This window comes from Wyeomyia smithii, chromosome 2 (genome assembly GCF_029784165.1).
Source record: "Wyeomyia smithii strain HCP4-BCI-WySm-NY-G18 chromosome 2, ASM2978416v1, whole genome shotgun sequence".
NCBI classification, from domain to species: domain Eukaryota; kingdom Metazoa; phylum Arthropoda; class Insecta; order Diptera; family Culicidae; genus Wyeomyia; species Wyeomyia smithii.
Genome location: NC_073695.1, coordinates 46,535,837 through 46,556,032, shown reverse-complemented (window position 1 = coordinate 46,556,032; position 20,196 = coordinate 46,535,837). Strand labels below are relative to the sequence as shown.

The window sequence follows — 20,196 nt, the reverse complement described above, 5'->3', positions numbered from 1 at the left end:
TCCCCCTACCTGTAATAAACAAAACGCCATTATGACGAAGGACCTAGGATACGAGCGGTAAAAGAAAAACAAGGTTCACGGCGAAACGGAGGTTACAACAAAAACTCTTATTCAATCTCCTGATCCCCTTTTATGTATTGTCGTACCTGGTGGCCAAACAGAGCGAACATAAAGAGAGAATTATGGACCAATTTAAGAAGCTCATTTCCAAGATCTGGAACGAGACGCCAATGAACCAGGTGCCTGCCACGTGTGATTTTTTTGAGAAATTTTTTAAGGTTATACATCACAAAGGGGGAGGGGAGAGGGGATGGGTAGTGCTGGCATTACAGTCAACCGAAACTCTCTTTTTGCGATACCAAGGAACGGTCGTATCCAGTTGAGCTATAGTACGAAGGGAAGCAAAGCCTAGAGAAGGTATCATTTGATGTCAAACCTTTGCGTGGATGCTGAACCTGCAAAGGAAGAAGTTGGTTACTAAGAGTCGTTAACTGTTCATTGTCGGATATGCACCCAATCGCTATCGACTGTGGGACAATGTTGCTCGACACATCGCGATCGTTCGTGACGTTAAGTTCCCTGGTAAGTTCTTCAATTATCTTAAAGCGTTAGGGCAATTGTTGGTGGTTCCCTCTCTTCGTCAGATATCCCCGAAAAGTACAACGAGTTTGATGCCTAAAAGGATTGTGACCGCTGGTACTAAGTGGCGCAGAAGGAGCTTAAATCCATGACGACTAAACGGGTATGGAAGCTAATGGAGTGTCTCGTGGACGACCTGGAGAAGTTCGGTAAGCCCAATTGCTATCCTGCCAAGAGCCTGATGGACAAAAAACTTCAGCTGAACCAGTAGTACTGCCCATCTTTGATTAACCACTGATCTGATGAGTTACATGGGAAGGTTTTAGAAAACACCAACGGAGAATCTTTGGTAGACATTGAAGCAGATCATGAGGTACTTCATGATATGCTTGGGTCTGCGTAACAAGCGAGATGAGGACCACAAGTCACTCGTGGGATTCGTTGACGCGGACTGGGTCTCCGACACAAAAGACTACGGTCTACGGACTTAAGTCTACGGGTTCTTGAACAAGTCGCAAGTAACCGACGCCCTCAATGTGATCAAGTGAAGCCAAATATGTTGTACTGAGGGCAGCTGTATCTGAAGCACTCTAGCTGATCGGAAATCTTGCAGACTCAAATTGCAAGGCACTGGCGGATTCCGTACCAATATATGAAGACAATCGAGGCTGTTTTGGGCTAGCCAAGAATGCTGAGTCGAAACGAATTAAGCATAGTTGGCCTTGCTGCCAGTTTCCTATCTAAGCGACTAACACAAATATTGGAAAAAAAATTTTTCTTTACTTGTAACACAGACCATATTCAGTTGAAGTTTTGTTAATGTGTATCTTGTTGAAAGGTTAAACTTCATATTGTAAAAAGTACTCAAAAGTGATGTTCGTTTACGTTGACGAGAAACAATCTGCGCAATAACATTTTAGCAATAAACGATTAGCGAAAGACCCGCTGATCTGCGTTTAAAGATTAGCGCTTATCGATTAGCGGTACTGTTTTTTTCGGTTCTACGAGTTACCGTTTGATTAACATTATGTGTGCATATTTTTTTTTTTTTGAGAAATCGCATTTATTCATATTTTTCTGCACTACATACCTTCACATCCAAGAAAGTCGAAGTAACTAAGTGATCAATAAGTTCTATTGCCAATGCAGTCTTACTGATCCAAATTCAAATCATTTCTCAGATATTTCTGGTTGAAAATAAAGCATTGATACGTTGAAAATTTATTATAAGATCAACGGGATATTGGTTTTGTTATATTATTTATTATAACGAAACACTATCTCTCTTCAGCACAGCACAATTGTTTTGTTCCGATCGTTTATTATTTGAGTCACTACGTAAACACAACCATTAGAAGTCATCCCGAATGGTAACATCGGAATTGTTTGCAATCCAGTCCAGATATGCAGACATGCGAGTGAAAACGGTGGCCCGTCCGCTATCGCAGCCCAAAATGGAATGGAACGAGAAGACACCGATTAGAGTAGTTATTCCATCGGCATCGACTATCGTCAAGGGAGCTCCGCTATCACCCTGGCAGGGCGAACCGCGTCCAGCGGACAGGTCGAATCCTTCCGTACAGATGTGTTCACTCAGGATGGTGTTCGTTATCAAGCTAACAGTGCAAGCCAAGTTACTGATAACCTGGGATCTTCCGAAGCGCAAGACATCGGAATTGGTCGTACCGTCGCCAAATCTGCCCCAACCCATGAATGTTGCCTGCTGTCCGACAAAGGTGGCTTCCACTTGACGACGGTTCGGCAGACGTACTGGCATGATCGTTACGCTCAGTGTTACAGGGATCGGAAGGATAACCAATGCGACATCATAGTTCTCCGTATCTTCCAGGAAGCCGTTGTGAATGATAAATTGTGTTGCTGTCATGCGAACTTGACCCGACTCGCTTCCATCGTTGATCCGGAGGCCACCCATTACTACTTCCGCGCTTTGAACGCTGCAATTGAAAAGTGCTTTAGTTAAGATAAAATCTTTGAGTAATGGTTGGTGTTACCCAGAAACACAGCTAGCTGATGTGAGAATTGCAGTCCTTGAAAGTAAAACTCCCGAGCATTGTCCTGTCAGTAAAATGTTTATCCTGGTGATCAGTCCTACCGCGTACGGAAATTGTCCTGTTTCGGCTAGCGAACCTCCGATGACGCGGCGATCTTGTTCCGGTAGAGTTGATGCCGAAACGGCTACCACCAGTAAGGAAAGCACCAGTGTGGACTTCATTATTCAATTGCGAGCTAACAATTAGTAATCAGGCCTACCGCAACCGTCGAATATTTAAAGGTTGGCTGTGGCTTATCGGTCTACTTTACAGCTGGTTTACCCCGTGCTGTACGTCGTTAGATTATCTAATGTTTGGCTTGGTGATTGGACCATTGGCAAGGCAGGTGTGCTTTGAGATATCATTATGAAAATGGCGGAAGCAACAATAATATGAAGGTATTGGAAAACAAATTGAGACCGCCACGTGGTGAATCTTTTAATTTATTTTACTGTTTATTTCAATAAGCATCACTTGAGGAAGTAAAATTGATATATTTGACAGGATTCGCGGCCAACTGTTAGTGTACATGACTTTTGCCAGGTTAGCGCTATGCTCCGACTAACTCCCGAGCCGAGCTTCGAACATATGACGACTGGTTTGTTAGACCAGCATCATCGTCGAGACCAACTGGAAGGCGAAGCTTCTGGCTAATGCAGGTGGTAAAAAATCGATTTTATTATACCGAAGCTGTTTTGAGACAGGTAGCAAAACTGTTTTTTATTGTGTCTTAATGGCCAATTTCACGAAGTTCATCAGATTAGATCTTCAATTTCGATCAAACCTGGTAATAGGGTCAGAATTCGTGAAACGGATCACTAAAAATCGCGATATCTAATTTTTTTAAATAAGTATTAAAAACTTCAAGAGTTTCACTCGGGAAGTTGATTCTCCAATTTTTTTGAATTTGAGTAAGTTTTCAAGTTGTTATTGTCATTTGAAATTTAGGTCAAAATTGTTTTTAAATAGACATAGCTTTAAAAATATTGCATCGAATTTGATGAAATTTTCACAGCAGACGCATCCTAAGTTGTAGTTTACAAACATATTTTTTTTTGGAGAATGAAATATTTTTTCAATAGTAATTATTTAAAACAATATGTTGAAAATCTATGTTCTGGGGCACTGAAAAATCTGAGAAAAATCACAACTATTTTCGTACAAAATTTCGAAATTTCCCTGGAAATTTCGGGATGGTGTTATGTTTGGATCAAAAGATATGGGCCTTCAAAGATGGTGCCGCTACGCATTTTCAAGCGAGAAATGCTCCTAAACCCAGTTTTCTTCACTTCTCATACCAAAAAGTGCACCATAATGAGTAAAAGTAATGGCACAGGCGATCTTACCCCGCTGATGCGTTGTGTACGGTTGTCCCCTAACTAAATTTTGCATTATTTTTTTAGTTAAATGTTTAGGTAGCCTTGCGAGTTGTTAGGGGCATAAAGTATACTGTCTTCATCATTAAGTTGGGTAAGAGACTAAGCATACTTTGACTATTTTGCGACTAAAAATCATTTCTATCAAACTAATTTTACAAACCCTACAGAATTTTTGCATATAACTGAAACTGGGATTTTCAAAAGTAGTACTGCACTCGCTTCTCGCTTGAAAATGCGTTGCGGCACCAACTTTGAAAGCCCATATCTTTTGGACAAAAAGTAACACCACCTCGAAATTTTCAGGGAAGTTTCGAAATTTCGTCAAAAATACTTGTGATTATTTTCAGATTTTTCAGTGCCCCAGAACATAGATTTTCCACATATTGTTTTAAATAGTTACTTTTGAAATAAATATTTTTTTTCTCAAAAAAATATTTTCGTAAACTACAACTTAGGATTCATCTGCTGTGAAAATTTCATCAAATTCGATGCAATATTTTTAAAGCTATGTCTGTATAAAAACAATTTTGACCTAAATTTCAAATGACAATAACAACTTGAAAACTTACTCAAATTCAATAAAAATTGGAAAATCAACTCCCCGAGTAAAACTCTTTAAGTTTTTAATACTTATTTGAAATAATTAGACATCACGATTTTTAGTGATCCGTTTCACGAATTCTGACCCAATAATAATAAATTTATTGTTTTTTCTCTCGTGCAATTGAAGGCAACATAAGGAAACGATTTTGGTCAACCTAGTTATCATCGGAAAATGTTGATACCGTCATATTAATGAAACTACTCTTTCAGGCTTTACAAATATTTTTAATCATCAATGCAGTTTTTAAATAGGCCTTTTTTAAAAATCAGTCATGTTTAAAAAAAATACTAATAGCATAAAATGATGTCTTTAGCCTGTAGGAACATCTGTGCAAAGTTTCAGCAATGCTCTCTTTCATCACCCAGAGAAACCTCTTTAGCATTGCTGAACAGATTCACAGTCAATAAATTACAAACTTAGCCCAATGGAACATCAAATTGCAGAAAATGATATGGCGAAATAAAAAAAAACTGGTAAATCAATGGATTTTCTAAACCGACATAATTCAGCAGCGATTGTTTGTATTTAAAACGACACTAAAGTTTATTCAGAAGCGATTGTTTTACCAGGCCTAGAAGTCATCCATAACCTCAACGTCCGAGTTTTGCTCAATCCAGTCCAGATAGGAGGACATACGGGTGTATACAGCGGCACGCCCACTATCGCATCCCAAGATGGAATGGAACGAGAAGACACCGATCTGGGTAGTGATACCTTCCGCTCCCATGACGGTCAGGGGAGCACCGCTGTCACCCTGACAGGGAGAGCCTTGACCAGCGTCATTCATACCGGCCGTACAAATGTGTTCTCCAAGAATGGTGTTTGTGGGTAAACTGATAATGCAAGCCAAGTTAGTGATGACCTGAGATCTTCCGAATCGCAGATCTGCGGAATTGGCGGTTCCTTCGCCGAAGCGGCCCCAGCCCATGAAGGTAGCCTGCTGGCCCACGAAAGATCCCTCAACCTGGCGACGGTTCGGTAGACGGACAGGCTGAATATTATCGCTGAAGCTGATCGCCGACGGTAGAACGACCAGAGCAACATCGAAATTCTCTCCATCCTCCTCATAGCCAGTATGTACGATAAATTCCGTAACTGTCATACGAATCGTTCCCGGCTCCGCAGAATCGTTGATGCGGAGGCCTCCCATGACAGCAACGGCGCTCTGAATGCTACAGAATAAGTAAAGAAAAATAGGCGTAAGATAAACAATCCTACTCCCGCAAGGACACGATCATACTTGTTGACACAAGCAGCCGAAGTGAGGATGTAACGCGTTGACAGCAGAGATCCTGAGCACTGGCCGGAAAGGAGAATGTTAATCCTAGTAATAAGCCCAACTGCATACGGGAACTGGCCGGAGGTAGCCAGGTCACCGCCGATAACCCGCTGTGTGCGGTCTACAGTAATCGTGGCCGAAGCCACGGCCACTAGCAACGCTAGCACAACTAGGAATTTCATGTTGATCGAACGCGCACTGTTCAGTAGAAACTAGTCGGAGCGACTGTACCGGGCCGGTATTTAAAGGTGCACCAACTTATCGGCTTATCGGCTACGGAATGGGCTGGTCCTAATCAATCCAGGGTTAATTGCACCGTCATACAATGCCAAATCTGTAGCCTTTGTTGCTTCTACGCAAAAGAAGCTTGGTTTTATCTTTAATTGATCGCTTGAGATCGAACTAGAAACGTCGAACCATGTCGCCAAAGTTTAATGTGCAATTCCAAACCGCAAGTTTGCATATAAAAGGTTCGTAAACACTTCGATGGTTTCAATAGATTTTTTTTGTACTGGTGTAGGATTCGTTTCTACGGTGTTTGGTAATCAAATGATGCCACTGTTGATAAGCTGAATCGTCGAGTGTTCGCGAAAACGCCAAAACACACAATCGATTCGGTTTTACTACTGGAAACGTGAGATAAGTTATTTTCTACCGGCTGATGATGGCTATAAAAGCTCCATCAACCTGATAAATAATGATTTTGTATCAACAATAATCGAAAACATTGAACATTTTTTAAATATTACATACATTATAAAATTATGTTCTAACTACCAAACAATTTATATTTAAACTGCAAAAGACGACGCGAGCGGCGGGTTATTCGCCTGACCAATTTTAGTATTGCAGATGGTAAGTCTGCTGGATTTTAGACGAGTAGCTCGTCTGAGTAAACTGCTCGATTCGTTCGTGACCCAGCTGACCCGACTCGGGTTCACTCGCGTTACCTAAAACAACATTTTGCTCGCATCGTCAGCAGTTGGTGGCTCGCCTAATATCCTGTAATTGCCCCCTGTGTATCGTCGATCTAAAGTATTTATTTTATACCTTTTGTCAAAGCGAAGGAAAGTGATGACCATTTCTGTATCGATGCTCAAATATAGCAACTATAATCAATCTTGTCGCGCAGTGCCGTTCTGACTAGAAAAAAAGGTTCGACTTCGACGACACTCGAGAAATAATCGCCATTTTGTAGTGAACCCCTTGTTATCTTACTTTCGCAGCACAATCTGTGTTTCTACAAGGTACCACCGAACGAGCTTTGATAAACCAGAAATCGAAGGGAAATGCTAGCGCTGATCCTAGCTAGGCTGGCTAGAGGTATTATCATCGAGAGCACACATCCAACGAGTGCGTGGTCGTCAGCCTCTATTGGGATTTCTGCTAAATATAGTTTTTGCTGACCGATCTCCGACATTCTAGCTACATGCCCAGCTCACTGTAGTCTGTTGTGTTCTATACTCTTGACTATACCCGCCGATTTGTATACCTGGTACACTTTCATGATTCATGCGCCTGCGCCAAACATCATTTTCTAGTTGCCGCCAATGATTAACGGCAAGATTCTAACTACTGTCAAAAAAAAAAAGGAAAAACTGATTTTTTTTCTCATGAAGATTCATTTACATGAACGCAAAAAATATTGAACATTTGAGAAAGTTCCGTGCTTTTTTTATGTAATGTGATGATATTTTATGTGGCCAAAACACATACTTTTAGTTGGTATGGTGTTTTGGAAAAAATGGAGTCATAGTTTTGATCAAGCATTTGTTTTGGTATGCCTTTTGATTGACAGGCAAACCACTAGGTTTGAACGATGACTTAAGGATTGTTTCATTTAGAATTGGGCCGCATACAATTTCCGATTTCTCCATGAGGAAATAACGTACAAAATTGGTAGAAATATGTTTTTGCAGAGTTTTTATTGAACTTCATGGAAAAAAACATACAAGAAAAATTATTTGTCTGCTGTTCTGATAAATTCTCTAACTTTTCGTCGAATACCTCCCATCAATTGCTGCACAGTGGCAACATCAACCTATATCATCATCATCACCATCGCTATACTGCCGGTACCTGCATAACTGTCCCATACTGATTTTGGTCACTTTTGAGTTATCATCGGGAATCGACTTAATTGTTATCATGTTTTCTGGAAAAAAAACTTAAAATTAATACTTTTGTATGGAAAAACATGGAAAAAATACCAAGTTGTTTTTGTCCCATATTGAAAGTACCCGCATTACAGTCCCACTGCATTGTGGTACAAACTGCAAACATATAATTTTGCTCCAGATTAGTGTATATTGGACTATTTTAGGCATATAGAAGTATGTCATTTAACCCTCTCCCGCTCACGAGGTTTTTCATGATTTAAAAATACTTAAAGGGTTAATTTGGGCAAAATACTTCGTAGACTTATTTAAATTACTGGGAAAGTTAAATTTGAAATGGTGCTCCAGAGCACCTATGAGCATACAAGGGACTTATTTTTAATACACGAGAAAATTTTTTTTGGCAAAATTTAACTATTTAAAGCAGTTATTTAAAAATTAATAAAAATAAAAGAGAAACAATGTAGTTTTCGAAAAAAAAAGACTACGTTTACGACCATTTGATTGATTTTTATGATGGAAAATGAAAAAAAAAATCTCGCTTTCATTATGCAAAGACGATGATTGCGTTAGAAACATCTCTGCGCATCTCTAAATGCTGGCCAATATAATATTCCATCGTAACGGATATTTTTAGCCAGCATACGTTGTAAATTTTTGTCTTCTGTATGCCCAGTGGTGCTCTGAGGCACCATATTCAAATTTATGGGACAAGCTAATTAGAATGAAAAATGCTAATTTGGTGGATTGTTACACTTAATAGACAATAGATCTACGTAAAATTTATTTTTATTATGAAATCGATTGATTAATGTTATATAAAAACGGTTGTAAAAAACACACATTATTTTTTTATCGAAAAATCCAGACTTTCTTCTACAATTTTCTTGATAACAATTCAAATATTGAATTAAGCTGTCATTCGATATGCCAAGTTAAAAGTGTATTAAAAATGCAACATTTTGTAGAAAAAAGAAGTCAAAACTAACTATTTTCTGCCAATATATGGTCAATACAATTCATGGTGCTCTAGAGTCACCATGAGCGGGAAAGGGTTGATTAACTAGACTAATGTTGTTTTTCTGTAGTACAATCTACGTTGCCAATGATACTGCCGGTTGCTGGTTATATGTGATGGGACAAAATATGCGAGAACTTTTGAAATGTACCCGCATATTTTGTCCCATTTTGTCTTTTTTTTCATGTTATATAACGTAAAACCAGTTCCATCCATGGTTTTTTGTTCTCAACGATAAACTTGTGGTGCCATGAAACTGTTATGGTCATTGGTTCTGGATGTAATTGCTGGAAATCCGAAAATTCACGAATAATATAAAATCGCCGTTTTCTCAACATGTTGTTTTCATTATGGGACAGTTATCCGGGTACCGGCAGTATATCAGATGATGTTTTGGTTGATTTGCCACACTTCTTCAATTTACGCTTGACCACAGACTAACAGACGTAACACTGGAACCTAGCTCCATCGCCACAAAAAACGATCATTTCGAATTTCCAATCGAAAAATATTCATGGCGCGAAAACTCCGTCTGGGGCGCTGTCATGCAATATCATACATATTTCGTGGTTCCACATTTGACACACGCAGCAACGCTAGCGCTGATATCAAAAAACATGACGCAGCGCGAACACGGCAGCAGATGGTGCTAGTGTTACTAACGTAAAGTACTGAAAGCATCCGAACGAGGATTTTATTGAAAATTTGTTCTAAGTGTTATGTCTGTTAGTCTGTGGCTTGACTATTACCCAATATCTTTCGATGAGACGAAACTGTGGACGGACAGTTCGGTGGATTAATCCTTTTTTCGATCACATCAATACTATTCTGCTTGTGTCATTCCAATACATCTCGGGGGCGTAGTGGTAGCTAGTTAAATTGGGCCAGAACTTCGCTGAGCTTTCGTTTGACTGGATGAACGGTAAATCTATCTCCTCAAGACACTTCTGCTTGTAAACTTGTCCATTCATTTTCATTTCTTTTGTCTTCTTTCCACAGCTACTGCTGGCTTGCCAAATCATCAACTAGCGGGCGAATTTATTCGCGAAAACAAATTTGAACTTACCTGGAGCATTCCTCTTACGGTTAGCAAGGTAAAATTTCCGATTTCCGATTTATTCAAATTTATCAAAATACAGCCGTTGTACTCTGTCAAGACTTGCTCGGGCTTTGGCAGCCAGGTTCTGTTTCAGCGTCCTACAGGGACAGAGTAAACGTAATAAGGCAATCCACGGATGACGTTTCTTCGCTTGTACGTTTGTTATTGTTGCTGTTTTTCAAGCTGCAACACCAAAACACGACCAGAACCGAAATCTTTTAATGTCGGCAATAATATCAAAAGTGATTTTTTATTGTTGTATATAGGATTGGCACTCGCGATACTAGAGCTACCGATCGGATAACATTTGTTTTTCACGCTTCTGGATCCGGATTGCATCCAAGTTGCGACCGATCGAACATACATAAAGCTGTCAAAAGTTGAAAACAGACTGAAATCAGCTGATCGCAACTGTCTCGTGGATTGCCTTATACCGATTTTCAATTTTACCATGATTCGTGATTCGACTGACGTCGAAGTTGAATGTTTCCCGATCGCAGAAAACAATCGATGCAACGTGGTAACACGCAACGAAGGATCGATTTTTTGCGATGCTGAAAACACTGCTGTGTGGCTTACAGAGCTAGGAAATAATTCGCGTTCGCGTGTGACTTTATGCACCCGAAAATAGTTGGCTTCGGTTTTCCCGAATTAAGAATCTCGACAGTGGAAAGACCACACATATAGAGTGGTGAAGCATTTTTTCATTGAGATTTCAGATGTTCTAGAACAACTGATGCATATTGGCGAGAACATCAACACTAAATCAGATGCAGGAGTCTTTTGTTAGTCATACGGTCTTACACGTTTATTGCGTTTCTTGGTATTGGGCTCCAATTCTAGTTGAAATCAACGATACTCAAAAATACTTGCAGTAAAAGGGTCTGAATATACAGGCATTACATAAATTTTTGACCGATAAGCGAGAAGATATGTTGGAATGTGGTCTAAAGTATGCAGAAGAAAAGTGCATTGAACTAGAAATTAACGCAGAACCCCAAAAACGTATTCGTCGAAAGAAGAGAATGCCAGGTGAAGGAGCTACAGACGCTTTACTAAGCTATTTGAAGGAATTAAGACGAGAAATGGTATCATCAGTTGACAGAACTATCCAGGAAATTGCTTCAAGATCTCAACAGGTTAATGAACTCGCAAAGGAATACGCTTTTTCAACTCCCGACATTCTTTTGGATCCTGTTGAGGAGCTGGATCTTGAGAAGGTTCCAGGCGAAATCGATAGAGACGAATTCAATATTGAACGGAAACGGCTCCAAGACTACGTTTCGGTTTCAGAAGAATTCAAAAATATTCCTGTAGGTGGAGCAATAGAGCTATTAAATTTAATTCATAGGTATAAATTAATCTATTCGGTACCAAACATAGAAATCGCTCTCAGCGTTTTTTGAACTATGGGAACTAGTATTGCAGCTTTCGAAAAAGGTTACTCTAACTTGAAGTTGATCAAGAACTATCACGGAGGGAGACCTCACGATTATTCCGGACTGCCATGATGACTTTTGCTTGTCGTTTCCGGTCCAATGATCCACCTCTACGTTTGGTTTCTTCAGCGCGATCCACCTTCAAAGTGTCCCGGTAACGTTTGAGCACGGTATTAACAGTCAATTACGGTAGTTTGAGAGCCTTGGCGATCATTCCTCCTGATTATGTTGGGTTTTCAACGTAGGTGTGCACATTTTTTGAAGTAGAATACTTGTCTCAGGAAGTTCGGCTACATAGGGATGTGAAATGAAAATCTAAAACTAAAAAAAAGTGAAAAATATGTCCAACTTCAAATGCTAATAAATCGGTTAGTATTCGATGGATTTCCTTCGTTCTTACAGCAATAGATTGGAAAATCTTCTAAGATTTTTCCAAAATACAGATAATTGTAATTTTATTATTCAAACTATTGTACTATTGAAAATAGTCAAGCCTTGTCAAAACGAAAAATTCGGCCACTGATTGGTCGTTATATGATTGCTTCCCAAGCACGGTCGACAGAATCATAGACCTTGCCATTTGAAATGTGCAATTTGGCCTATATAAGAGCCTGTTTCACTCGAAGCCGCTCATTATAATTCTAGACTGCAACAGGAGCAGTCCTCCCTTAGCAGTAGCAGTGGATACAGCAGCAGTAGCAGTGCAGCGGATAACGGCCACAGCTGTGGTATGGCAACGGATAGCGGAGCGCGTCTCAGCATTGATAGCAGGACCAGGTAATGCAGGGCACCGGATACCAATGGCAACGGAAGCATCCACTACTGTGGCAACGGGGATAGCGCAGCGGTTGACGTTGGTCTCAGCATCTATATAAGCAGGGCCAGCTGATGTAGTGTAGCATTTTAGTGAAATGCTGTCTCTGAGCGATAGCAGGCACACTAGCAAATGCATCCAACGAAAAGAACGTTCTGGAAAGCTTTTCAGTGTTTATTTTCCCCCAAGGAATACTTTATTTGCACTGCCAGTGATAACGCAAAGATGTGATCGGCATCTTATCAGACATTGAATTGAACAACAAATTGTCCTTTTCAGGATGAAATAAAAACCTAATTGAAGAGTTAATATTTTCTCTTAGATCAATTTACACTTTCAAGAAATTTGGAACAGATATATATTTGGCTCCATCTCCGTGTCTCAGAACGTACTGAATTATCTTTTCCTTCAGTCATGAGCACAACATCCGAAAAGCTTTTTTCGCATAAACAAAATTCAAAAATTATCAAGTCCAAATCATGACAAGCAACTATATTCTTGAGAATGATCAATCCTTGTTGAAGCGCGAAATTTGACTGATCTGATTAGTCGTAATATGATTGCTTCCCTAGCACGGTCGACAGCATCATAGACCTTGCCATTTCAAATTTGCTATTTGTCTGTATAAGAGTAAGGATGGGAACTATCGACTGAAATGGCTATCGATAGTTATCGATGATTTCCTACTACTATCGATAGGTTTTTCATCCCTATATAAGAGCCTGTTTCAGTCGAAGCCGCTCATAATAGTTCTAGACAGCGACAACAGCAGTCTTCCCTTAGCAGCAGCAGTAGCAGTGCAGTGGATACCAGGCGGATAGCTGCCACATCTGTGGCATAGCAATGGATGGTGCACCAGTTGCAGCGGATCTCAGCATCGATAGCAGCTGGGCCTGCTGATGCAGGGACAGCAGATACCAATACCAGCGTAAAACATGAATTGAGCAACACAAATTTAAAAATGACTGACACGCAAGCAACCGGGTTTTCTTTCTTGTAAAAGTATTCTACTTAATCCTTGCGGTCGTGGCTTTGCACACAACCCTCCTGTGATTTTCCAGTTGAATTCAGCTCTTGTCCAAAACGCCATTAACTACAGTCAGAGTGGGCATGAATTTGTGAACCTTCCTATGGGACGATCCTTTATCGAAATGCTTCGAAAAATGGAGCAATCACCCACTACCTGGAACCAGCTCGTCCATGCCTTGAATTAGTCGGTTCAGAATAGTACTGCTGAAGACGTCATTTCCGAGAAAGAAAAAGACCTTGCAGAAAACAAACATGGATCTACTGAGGAACGCCCAGAAGAATTCGAAAATGAAGACGAGTGTCTGTCAGAAGAGTAAAACTGTCAGACTGGCGACGTCAGCCTATCGGAGAGTTCAATAAAGTGACCTACCGGCAGAAACGGACGTCAACGTTTTGAATTTTGAAGACAGATAGGAAGAGCGGACATTTGCAAACAGGAATCTGAGAATTGAACGAGCGGTTGAGTAAGAAGTGCGCTAAGTAGCTGTAAGATATTCAGAAATATAAACGTCAGCTAGAGGCCAGAACACTGAGAACGTGGCTTCCATTATTCGTATTCGTATTCAAAGAATCATTGAAGAATCGAAGACCGCTAACCATTGGAGAGTCTGAGACCGCCAAAGAAAGAACAAATTTATGAAAATGACAAGCAGTGACCCGAAAAAGCTTTAGAATTTGAAACATTTTTAAAACACTTCTTAGAACTGACTAAAGCTAAAAATATCTTCCTAGAGCAACACCACTCCGATCATATTTTCATTGTTATGTTTATTGTAAATTGAATCCACCACTTACAGTTATTTTACCATTTGAAACATTGTCAGTGACTTCTAATATATGGGAAAATGCCTGAAAAATTGCAGTGAGGATATAACCCCTCTTCATCTTAGTGAAAATGACAAACCTAAGGTTTCCAATTATTCAGGATAATGATATTTGATGCAAAATTGATGTAAAGTTACTATGAAAAACATAGGGAAATTATGGTGTCTGTGTACAATACTTAAAAGAATTTTTTCAGATTGTTTTTGCTATTTTTTCGGGTGTCTACAACCCATGCACTGGGGACAGCCGTATTAGAAATTCGCATAACTTTAAGGTGATGCATTACAGGAGCCACAAGTGATAGACTTCGAATTTTTGTGTGCACGAAACACGGAAGTAGTTGATATGTAACTAGCCAAAACAGCACTTCTTATGCAAACGCATTTACTGTTTCCTTTTGACGTAGGACTACGTCTAACCGCACTATATCTAGATACATTCTGCGGAAACTAAAACCAAAGTGTAACGTTGGAATGAAAGATTTCAAACGGTGATACTGATGTAACCACATGATGGATTACAATAATCAATATGTCGTTGGATTGATAAAATGATGGACAATTTTGTGATTCTTCAGTTATCATTATCATTTAATTGTTTAACAGTGAAAATTGAATAAAGTTTCAAGGTCGAATTTTCACGAACAATGTACCAATCACATGCGAGCACCCCTGGCACAGACTTCATGAATAGACACCAACTGGTTGCTGTGATATCCCGTATAGCAGTGGCAAAAAAAAATTTGACAGAATCTCCCCGTCCCAATAGGTCAACTAACGTTTGCTTCTATGAGCCTAGACTATATTGATGTCTTGAAGGTGAAGCTTTTTCGGAAAGTTCGTAACCACCTCCACTATCAGACAGTTTCACGTTCTGCTGTCAGAATGTTATTAAAACTGATGTCTTGATGGAAAACATGCTTGCACAGGCAACTGTACTGCATCGAGCAATGTATGAATAGAGCACTGGTCACTCGTCGTCTATCAGTACAGTAGAACTCGATATCCATTTGTGTGCAGCCAAGCCAAGTTTAGATTACATTGCGGTTGTCGACGCACAATGGGGCGTGTTGGGTTAGCGCGTAGGTATCGTTTGGCGATCTGGAATACAATCGAATTGCCGTTCAAATTGTCTTCTTCTTCTTGTTTCGTATATGTAGTAGCAAATATCAGAATTCAATATGATTATTCGCAAAATACGCTGCGCCACCGGGGACAGCAAAATTCTGTACGTGTCGGTAGAGGCAGATAGCAGGGTATATAAATTAGGTTCATTGTACAGATAAAATGCGTTGTTTATTTTTAAACTCTACATTCTGTTTTTCTCATGTCCATTTTAAATTTTCTGTGAATAACATTTTTGTTCAAAAACTGTAATTTTTTATCGTTATTTTTTCCACGAACTTGTAATTGCAGGAAAATTTTATTATGTGACATCTTTGCCGCTTGGTGATTGGGGAGTGAGCCATAACAACAAATAAATATTGTTTAATTTCTACTAAATCGTACTCAATTTAGGTCTGTATAGAAGCTTGCCTTTTCGCGTATTGAAGAAAATTGACTGTATTAGAATGAAAGATATTCATCAATGTTGAAGAGAATATTTTTTCTTCTAAAATAGAGTGCTACAAATAAATAATCAAAATACAGACGCCGTTTGATTTTGCCAAACACGACATGGCAGAATTTGCCAAAAATGAACGGTTCTCTTTTCATAACGTTTTTCATAGATATTTCCACCAATGAACTAGTTTTAGTTCCAAGCTTGATGAATTGAGGCTGATAACCTAGATACTTGATATTAATACCCGAGTAATTAGAGGCTTAGTATTGTCATGTTCCAGGAACCGTTCTACCAATTCCGGTCATTCGCTTTGGCAACATAAAGAACCAAAATACCTTTCTTTTGGAGGATGTTGACCTTAAATTTGTGCTTAAATTTGTTTGTAATCAAGAAGACTAAGAAATGTGTTTAGACATAATCGCTCGTTTTGGCACATGTGTGCCAAAATCGAACCGTGCTAGAAGTAAAACGAGCTCAAATCAAACAGAGCCTCAAAGCGAAATATTAAACTATTGTAGTCCTACGTCAACTATGCGGTCGCATCACGGATACCACCCTCCTACAATTTTTTTTTGTACTTGAAAATTCGAAATGCGTCATATGTGGCTTCTACAAAGCATTAAAAATAATAGTACCAATAGTTCACATTGCTTCAGGTGTATTTTACGACAATAGTATTACTGACCCAAACATCACAAATACATAAAAGAAAAATAATTTTTGTTCAGTTAATTTCGTTCCAAAATTCGACTTGTTTAATCGAATCCCTCTCTGATTTCAACGTCCGTATTATCGCCAATCCAACTCAAGTATGACGACATCCTAGAGTAGACCGAGGCCCGGTTACTGGCACAACCAAGAATAGAATTAAACGAAAACACTCCAATCTGGGTGGTAACTCCGTCAACATCCACAACCGTCAGGGGACTGCCGTAGTCTTGGCTGCAGGGTGCACTGTACTCCGAGTTCGTACAGATATGATTGTCGGTGATTTGTTGAGTTGGCAGACTTATTCGGCAAGATGCTACCGAGATCACTGGCATCCTAGCGTAAAGCAGGTCTTGGGACTGTGGTCCACTATTACTAATGAATCCCATTTGCGTAGCCAGAGGGGGGCAGGGGGGGCCGTTGCCCCCCCCCCCCCCCTAAATGTTGACATTGGTGCAGAATTTTGTTTTCAATAACTCTAATAGCACAAAACTACATCTTTAGCCCATAGAAACATCTGTGTAAAGTATCAGTCAGATCAAACATAATTGATTGAAATGCTTGCGCTGTTGTATGGAATTGCACAGGTTTTTCAGTTGATCCACCAAGGATATTGCAGCGGCAAAAGTACCGGGCAAATCCGCCTGCATCAACTAGCTTGGAGTATTGGAACCGAGCTGTGACAATTCCTTACCTTGATTTCCTTGTAACCTCACTGGAAACACGCTTCGATGAAGATAGTGCACCTGCCTACGCGTTGTCCTTACTGCATCCCGCTAACGTAATACGCATGTCGTTGAAAGAGTTCACGCGCAAAACCGAAAATTTCGTAATTTTTTATGAAGTTGATAATTTTGTTGGAGAGGTGGAAGTTTTGTATTAACATGGCAGCAGTATGAGAGCAGACCGTAAGAACTTGGAAGAGTTGGATCTTATAGACCTGCTAGCTAAAGCCCGTTGTTTCTTCCCTGTGACTGAGAAAGTAGTTAAAATTGCACTTGCTCTACCATGGAAACATGCATGATTGACTGCTCGTTCAGCACATTACGTCGGGTCAAAACCTGGCTGTGGTCAACCATATTTGAACAGCGGTTGAATGCTCTCTGCTTGCAACAATCGTGAAAAGACACATGAACCGCTTCCGGAACATTAGACGTTTGATGCCCGAAGATTTTATTGAGAATCTTGACTGTCTTCAATCTTCACGTCCTTGGGAAGCTTTGACTGGATATAGTAGAGATAGCGGCTGTGCGAATGAGTGCCCAACTTCCGGAGAAGTAAACGTACCTTCGCCGCATCATTCAGCTAGCCTGCATCGTTCTCGAAGAAGTCCTGGTAGCGGTTAAAGAACAACGTCCAAGCATAACTCCGTTTTCTTCGTCGAAGACAAACTCGATGATGTTCCACTCTAATGTTAAGGACAACTTTTCACTGGTTGCCTTGATGTAACAATCACTAAAGACTAGTATTTATTTCTATTTTTCAAAACACACAACAGTCGCTTTTTACATGGGGGATACGTGCCGCTTAAAAAACGCGTAAATTCCGGAATCCGCGAAAAAAACGCGTAAATTTCGAAATCCGCGTAAAAAACTGCGTAAATTCCGGAATCCACGTAAACAAAAGCCGCGTAAAAAAACCGCATAAAAACAACCGCATAAAAAGCAACCTTAGTGTACCAGTTTTTTACTTCTAAAACTTTGAAGAGCTTGCTACGCCCATGATGAATCCCCATCCGATGACTGTCGCTTCCTGTCAGACGAAGGTGGATTCCACCTGGCGAAGATTCGGCAATCGAATCGGTCTGTACACAGTTACGGTAGTAGGTAACCGAATTAACCTAACATCGGAAATCTCACCAGCTATCTCGTATCCTGGATGGATAAGGAACTCCGTAGCTTCCAGTCGCACCTGATTCTCGTCAGTTTGGTCGAAAATTTGAGTACTGCCTAACACAACGGTGGCTCTTTCTATACCGTGGATGCACTGGGCAGCCGTTAGTACGTAGTTTTGAGAAATCATAGATCCACCGCAAATTCCAGACGGCAGGATCAGTCCGACTGCATACGGAAACTGTCCGGGTTCCGCTGTTTCACCATTATTAATGCGCTGTTCCTTCTCGATTGAACTGGGGTGTGCCAGGACAAAGGTTACGGAAACCAACAAAATTGCTAAAAATCGCATCACTGACTGTGTATTTCACTGGAAAGAGTAAAATGCAATGGCAATCATACGATAGGCAGTATTTACTAAGTCAGAGATTACGATTATACTCAGGTGTCGATAAGAGCTGCAGACTTGCACATGGAAACGTAATATATTAAGCACAAAAGCAAAATAAAAAAAAAATCTGAGTAATCTATGATATTTTCGTACAGAAGAGGAGGGCAAAGTACACATGTCATGCAATAAAGCGCGTCATTCATATTTGTCAATTGAATTTATAAGTAACATATAGCCGACGTCTGACTTGTTGGATTAAAATAAGTGACAAAGCAGGAAAACCCCTCGGTACGACTTTTACACTGGGGTCTTTTTTTACGCGGTTAATTATACCCCGTATGAAAGATTAGATTCGATTTACTTTTACTAAACTTACTTGATACCGCGTACTAATAATCTTCCAAATCACGTATAAATAATCCGCGTTTTATTGTAAAAAAATTGCGTTTAAAAAAAAACATAAAAATAACTCGCGTAAAAAAAAACCCAAAATAAATCTTCTAAGCAGAGATGCCAAGCCATTTTGTTTAGGTCTTCACATTCCATAAACATTTGTCTTTACCTCAACAAAATGTAGACAATCTCGCATTGAAATTTTGACAGTTAGCCAACGTCCCAGCAAACACGCTTAATCGGGTGTTAAGCTTCTAGTCTATAGATGAGCTCTAATGTCTTTCAAATGAAGACATATCTGGAATCCCAGCCAAAAAACTTTAGTCTTAGCTTAATGTAAAATATTCGAACAACATCAGCAAAGTACGAAAATTCTAAAATGCATAATGTCAAAACGTCCGGGACAAAAGTTGATGAAATGTTAAAAATGTGATCAAGATTAAAATATTGGTCGTATGTAATGTCTGCCAAGCTCAGCTTTTCTAGCTCTACAGGGTTTACAACTAGTTCGAATACAACCTTTCATCGTTGTGTAGGTATGCACCATGTGCATTCTGTGTATTGGTATTGGTGTCAGCTTTTGCTTTATATATAGGTTAACCTTCGCGCACGGTTTCGAAGTTTGACTGATTTTCTCGATGAGACATTGTGGCCTTTCAGCTCCCCGGACCTTAATCCCTTGGACTTTTATGTGTAGTCGTACATGCTGGCCAAGCAGAGGGAACATAAAGTGAGCACTATGGATCAATTTAGAAGCTTATTTCCAAGATCTGGGACGAGATGCCGATGGACCAGGTGCGTAGCATGTGGATATTTTTTTTTGGAATCGTCAAAAACATGTTTGACAGCACAAAGGGGGTATGCCCCCAGCTAATATGTCATGAAGGTGCTCAATAAATTTCAATAAAAATTGATTCAGGTAAGAATATTTTGTATTTGCATTTTTTAACATATTTTAAAGTGTATTCGAACTTACTGAACACCCTGTTAGTACACTTCCGCTAATGTCGAACTAAAGAACACAGTGCGAATACTGCAACAGATAGTGCTAGCTTTGCTTAAAGTGTTATTTCTGT

At 39.8% G+C, this 20,196-nt stretch overlaps 3 protein-coding genes across 3 annotated transcripts; all 3 read right to left on the bottom strand.

The window, feature by feature from the left end:
- Nucleotides 1-1,784: 1,784 nt before the first annotated feature.
- Nucleotides 1,785-2,846, bottom strand: LOC129722128 (brachyurin-like). Its single transcript, XM_055675375.1, has 2 exons — nt 2,592-2,846; nt 1,785-2,534 (listed from the first exon to the last, which is right to left on the bottom strand). Exons 1-2 carry the CDS (start codon nt 2,810-2,812, stop codon nt 1,931-1,933), a joined length of 825 nt encoding a protein of 274 aa, XP_055531350.1. The 5' UTR covers nt 2,813-2,846; the 3' UTR covers nt 1,785-1,930.
- A 2,245-nt stretch (nt 2,847-5,091) lies between these two features.
- On the bottom strand, nt 5,092-6,112 carry LOC129722129 (collagenase-like). Its single transcript, XM_055675376.1, has 2 exons — nt 5,854-6,112; nt 5,092-5,785 (listed from the first exon to the last, which is right to left on the bottom strand). Exons 1-2 carry the CDS (start codon nt 6,072-6,074, stop codon nt 5,185-5,187), a joined length of 822 nt encoding a protein of 273 aa, XP_055531351.1. The 5' UTR covers nt 6,075-6,112; the 3' UTR covers nt 5,092-5,184.
- Nucleotides 6,113-6,732: 620 nt separating this feature from the next.
- Nucleotides 6,733-18,700, bottom strand: LOC129719593 (serine protease 3-like). Its single transcript, XM_055670984.1, has 3 exons — nt 18,364-18,700; nt 8,112-8,165; nt 6,733-6,842 (listed from the first exon to the last, which is right to left on the bottom strand). The coding sequence occupies exons 1-3, from the start codon at nt 18,686-18,688 to the stop codon at nt 6,733-6,735; spliced, it is 489 nt and encodes a 162-aa protein (XP_055526959.1). The 5' UTR covers nt 18,689-18,700.
- Nucleotides 18,701-20,196: the final 1,496 nt, after the last annotated feature.